Source organism: Erigeron canadensis, chromosome 5 (genome assembly GCF_010389155.1).
Source record: "Erigeron canadensis isolate Cc75 chromosome 5, C_canadensis_v1, whole genome shotgun sequence".
In the NCBI taxonomy this organism is placed as follows: domain Eukaryota; kingdom Viridiplantae; phylum Streptophyta; class Magnoliopsida; order Asterales; family Asteraceae; genus Erigeron; species Erigeron canadensis.
This window is the reverse complement of record NC_057765.1, coordinates 18,441,495-18,447,433: the sequence shown is the minus strand read 5'-3', so window position 1 is coordinate 18,447,433 and position 5,939 is coordinate 18,441,495. Positions and strand designations below refer to the sequence as shown.

The 5,939-nt window shown below is 33.8% G+C and overlaps 1 protein-coding gene across 1 annotated transcript; it reads left to right on the top strand.

Moving 5' to 3' along the window:
• The first annotated feature begins 3,733 nt into the window (after positions 1-3,733).
• LOC122601292 lies at positions 3,734-4,327 on the top strand. The gene has a single exon (XM_043774056.1). It carries the CDS (start codon positions 3,734-3,736, stop codon positions 4,325-4,327), a length of 594 nt encoding a protein of 197 aa, XP_043629991.1.
• Positions 4,328-5,939: the final 1,612 nt, after the last annotated feature.

The following is a 5,939-nucleotide window of genomic DNA, read 5'->3' as shown; positions in this document are numbered from 1 at the left end:
GTGAAGATATGAAAGCCACAAATCAATTAATGCAAGCTCTAAATCCTAATAACAGCAAGTTAATTCCTACCATTGACTTAGTATAAGACTTAATAGTTAATACTATTATACATTCATAATGAAAAGGCATAAATTGATTGATCGAAATATTTAATAAGATTTCAGAGATAAAATATTAGGGAAGTGTTATTTGTACCCAAAAGTCAAACTAGTTTTTACTTTTAAATTTATATTCTGACAATTTTTTACTTTTGCAGGTTTTTGTTTTCTAAATTATTGTCATATTTTTTAATTTTTCAATTATATTAAATACAAAACATGAAAACTATTTCCTGATTATCTTTTTAATAGTCTAACTTTATCCCAAGTAGTCAAATTATGGAAAACATAATTTTGTTTTGAAAAGAGATGTAAATTAATTAAGATTTTAAAACAATACAATACAGTTAGAAAATTAAATTAAATACATGGATTAACCAACAAATAAGATACATTATAAATAGTGAATTAACACTATTATTTCCACAAAACAAATTAATAATAACATATTTCTGGTAAGCATCTGTTTTCCGGCAAAGCAACCTTTTTCTGGCAAAAAATCCGGCAAGAATCTATTTTCCGGCGATATCAAACTTGATCTTTGTATATATATATATATATATATAAATACATATTTTTCGGAAATCACCTGTCTGGCTACCGACCCTCGACCACCTCCAGCCACCCTGAACCGCCGCCAGTTTCAGCAGCCACCACCAACCGTCGCCGCCACTTTCATCAACCACCACCAACCACCGCGACCTTAGAATCTAAATCGCCACCCTTTCATCAACAACCACCAAACGCCGCCGCCACTTTCATCAACCACCACCAACCACCGCCACTTTCATAAACCACCACCAACCACCGCCACTTTCATAAACCACCACCAACCACCGCCACTTTCATCAACCACCACCAACCACCGCGACCTTCAAATCTATACCGCCACCTTTCATCAATAACCACCAAACGCCGCCGCCACTTTCATCAACCACCACCAACCACCGCGACCTTCGGATCTAAACCGCCACACTTTCATAAACCACCACCAAACGCAGCCACCAACCGCCGCCACTTTCGTCAACAACCACCAACGGCAGCCACTTTCATCAACCACCACCAAAGACCGCAACTTTCAAATCTAAACACCACCCTTTTTCAGATCGAACAACCACCACTTTTTGGGGGAGAGCAGGTTGGCGGCCGGAACTTTTTGGGGGAGAGAGGGTGGCGGCCGGAATTTTTGGGGGGAGAGAGGGTGGAGGCTTTTGTTTCTAGGGGGAAATGTTTTGTGTTTTTTAGGGTTAAAAAGTTATTATATATGAGGAATAGGAAGGTTTTTGTGGAAGGCTTTTTTTTAGGGATTAAACTTTACTACTTTTTTTTTTATAATCAATCTAACATTATTTCTATTTTTTTTGCTAAAACATCAATCAAAATTTTATTTTAAAATGGAGTTTTAATTTGTAAATAAAAAAATCAATCGAAGATCTTGAGGTAGTGTTTTGCAAATAAATAAAGTGATCAGTTTGGGTTTGGCTAAAAAAAAAAGAATACATTTGACTGCCTTTGAAAACTTGGCTGCTTATTTAACCGAATAAGAATCTAATATTATTAAAAATAAAATAAAAATAAAAAAAGCCTCTTATACCATCAATTCCCTAATTTTTACAAAAACTTATACCATGCTGGGTTTTTTTAGATGTCAGGTTCTACCGAATATGACTCAAGTGGTGAAAATGATTTTTTTATTAGAACACCCGAATTTGTCACTAATGAGGTATAACTTTTATCAAAAAATTTTATTGTTATTTTTATATATTCATGTTTTAGTTTTGTTATTATTGTAAATTTTTAATTATAACATTTAAGTAATGCGTCTACTCCCATGACTATTTACAATGCACGCAATAAAATTCGCATGGTTGAGTATGGTGGAAAATCTCAAATGCAGGTTCTCATATCCCTATTGCATTCTAACAATTATATATACGAATTTACTACAACTGAGTAAAATGAGTTGGATAATTTATTTTTTGTTCATCCAACATCATTTGATATCTGGCGTGCATTTCCACATGTGTTGATTATCGATGCCACGTACAAAACAAACCCTTATAATATGCCTTTCGTTGAGATTGTTGGCGTAACTTCAACCAGCAATACATTTTCAATAGATTTTGCTTTTATCTATAGCGAAAAGACAACTAACTATAAATGGATCTTAGATTGTCTAAAACTGACACTAGACGAGTGCATGCTCCCACGGGTTATAGTTACAGATAAGGAGATGGCACTAGTGAATGCATGCAATGAAGTTTTTCCCGATGCCGCTCAGTTACTTTGCAGGTACCACATTATTTTATTGACTTTTATTAGTTTTATTTATTTATTTTATTATACTTACTAAAATAAAATTTAAATTTACTTTATAGGTGGCATATTGAGCAGAATATAATTGGAAGGTGTAGGCAATCTTTTAAGTCATTACATGATTGGGAAGAATTTTTTTCGTTATGGAAGCTACTAATAAAATCTACAACGTTGGAATCCTACACACACAATTATAACAAATTTGAGTGATTGTTGATCAACTATCCACGTATGTCTACTATATTTACATTTCTATTTGATATATATGATTTTTATTTATATATACATAATATATATATATATATATCTTACAAGTTTATTTTGAATTTTTGGTGTTTTAAATTATATAAATAAAAGTTGGTTAAACAAATACAAGGAAATGTTTGTGTCTGTTTGGATTGATCAACATCTCAACTTTGGAAATAACACAACTAATAGGGTAGAGAGGCAACATGCAAAGCTAAAGATATATATGGACAAGAATGCAAAATGTAGTTTGGATAGACTTCTAGGTTGTATTGACGAAATCGTGAAGTCATAACTAACATTAATCAAAGAAAGCTTGGAAAATAGTAGAGTCGTTCGCATTCATAAGCATAATCTACGATGTTTCAAACTATTGCGTGGTTTTGTTTCAAATGCAGCTCTCAAAATAGTTCTTGAGGATCGTAAGCGATGGAAGGATCATAAGGGAGACTGTGGTTGTCGACTTCGCACTGCTTATGGGTTACCATGTGCGTGCGAACTTTCAATGCATATAAGTTCACGTAAGTACTCTCATTTACATGCAATTTATTATTTTAAACTATTTTTTACAAAATTTTAAATGAAGTAATACTTAATTATATATAAATATAGGTCAATATATTACTTTGGATTCGATTGACATTTTTTGGAGAAAGCTAGATCTTTCACCATCATCTACGTAAAAAGACGATGTTAGTTGTGATGATGTACTGCAACATTTTAAAAAAAACTACAACAAGCAGTCCAAAGTTGGGAAACAAATTTGGTTAAGAAAGTTGATGAATATTTTCAGTCCAGATACAACTGACATTCGGGAACCTCGAGTTCAAAATAAAACTCGTGGACGACCAAAGAAATCGCAACAAAAAAAGCGTACCGAGTTTTGTTCAACGAGATTTAGTTGTTCAACCATGCCCGATTTTGTTGAGCCGATTAGGGAGCATGCCAGACAAAGTACATTTGAATTGACTTGAACAAGGAGCCAAATATAGATTTCAACGAGGTCCCATATGAGTTTCAGGGTCCACAGTTGGACTTAAATAAAGTGCCACTGAAGTGTGGTTCAAATTTAATGAACGATATTCCACAAGTATTTCATCCATACATTACGAATATACAAAATGTTTTCAGCGATGGAAACTGTGGATATCGAGCATTAGCTGTTGGTCTTGGACTTAATGAAGACAATTTTTATGAGTACATTCGGCAACAAATGAGAGAAGAGATGCAAAATCGATATGATTTATACTCGATGATTTTTGTTATCGATATAAATTCAATGAATCAAGACCTGTGTTTCTTTGGTTCCCCATGTCCACCGGAACATTGGATGAAAATGCCCGAGGTAGGTGTTTTAATTGCTAATAAGCTTGGTGTGATCGTCCATTCTTTAGACAAGAGAGGCAGTACGATGATTTTTCCGTTTTGGTGTGGTCCGGAAGATGTTCAACATCACAGAGCTCTTACAATTGCCCTTGTAAATGGAGAATCACATTTTGTCATGGTGGAGTTACAAGGCGAGTACCCAATACTTGTTATCACGCCATATTTGACATTTCACCATGACCCGTGTGCAGCCGGATGGGAAATCATGTATAGGTCGCGTCTAGATCTATATATCAGTCTTTGTCGTTATGAGAGTGATGTTATTAGTATATTTGATTAATTAAGTTAGTGTTTTTGTACTTTTATTATTTTATTACTAGAAATTTAAAATAAACCTTTGCATTTTGTTAATTATTTTAGTGTTTGTACTTTTATCTTGTTATTATTAGAGACCTTACATTTTAAAAAATGAAACATTAAAATATTCATTTTGGTTAAAGATAAATAAAAACATAATCATTACTTTAAAAAAACATAATCATTACTTTTTATTATATCTAACTAAAAAATTAGTAAAAGTTAATAATTATTATGAAAAGTTAGTCAAAGGTTGAATTTTGGGTACAAATGGTTTTTTTTATGGGTCTAATTATCAAGCCCCAAATATTATAGGAGGACATATGGTCAACTAGGTTGGCTGGTTCTTGCAGAGTTGGAATGGGATAGCCAACTATGACTATACATTTGTCATATTTTTATTCGATAGGTTTTGTATTGTGTGTTTTTGGAGTATTGAACCATTCAATGATATATATATATATATATATATATATTAGGTTCTAGTGATTGAGAGTGACTTCCCTGTCCTAATACTTGTATAATACTCCTCACAATTATAAGAATATGTGTTTTTTAATGCAAAACAAATAAATTACCCTTAAACTAGTATATCTTGATATTTAGATATTAATCTATTTGCTACAATGTCTGAAACCATCTGTAATGTGGAATACTGGTGTATTTTATTCGGTAAAAAGACCGTCACCTCTTGTTAACTTATATTAAAAACAATAAGAATAGGCAACATGGCTAAAAGTGTCAGTTGACTTACAAATGATGCTTCAGCAGTGGCAAACTTATTTTTCAAGGAAATTGTTCGTCTACATGGAATTCCAAAAACTATCGTTTCAGATAGAGATGTCAAGTTTCTGAGTTATTTCTGGAAGACATCATGGAGATTGATGGGAACCAAATTATTGTTCAGTACGTCTCATCACCCTCAAACTGATGGACAAACTGAAGTCACTAATCGTACGATTGGCTGTTGTTGAGAGCACTGGTGAAGAAGACACTGAAGGATTGGGATCTGAAGCTTGCTCATGCTTAATTTGCCTTTAATAGAGCTCCTAAATATTCTACCAGTAAATCCCCATTTGAAATCTGTTATGGTGTCAAACCACTAACTCCCATTGATTTGATTCCATTTTCAATTGAACCAAAAGCAAGTATTGAAGCTAAGGTCAGAGCTAGAGAGATCAAGAACATTCATCAACAAGTGAAGGCCAGAATTGAGAAGACAAATGCTGAATACAAGGCAAGAGCAAACAAGCACAGAAAATAGTCTAGTTTTGCTCCAGGTGATTTAGTTTGTGTGCATCTGAGAGAAGAAAGGTTTCCATCCAAAAGAAAGAACAAGTTAATGCCCCGAGCTGAAGGGCCATTCAAGATTCTGGAGAGATATGATGATAATTCTTACAAAGTTGAGCTACATGGTGAAATGGCAGTTTAAAGTACTTTAAATGTTGGAGATCTGATGCCTTATCTGGAAGATGAGTACCTCGAGGACTTGAGAACACGTCCTTTTCGGAAGGGGAGAATGATGCAGAAATGTCCAGATTCGCTGAACTGACCCTTGCCAGTGAGCTGAGCAAATCAACTGAACTGACCAGAAC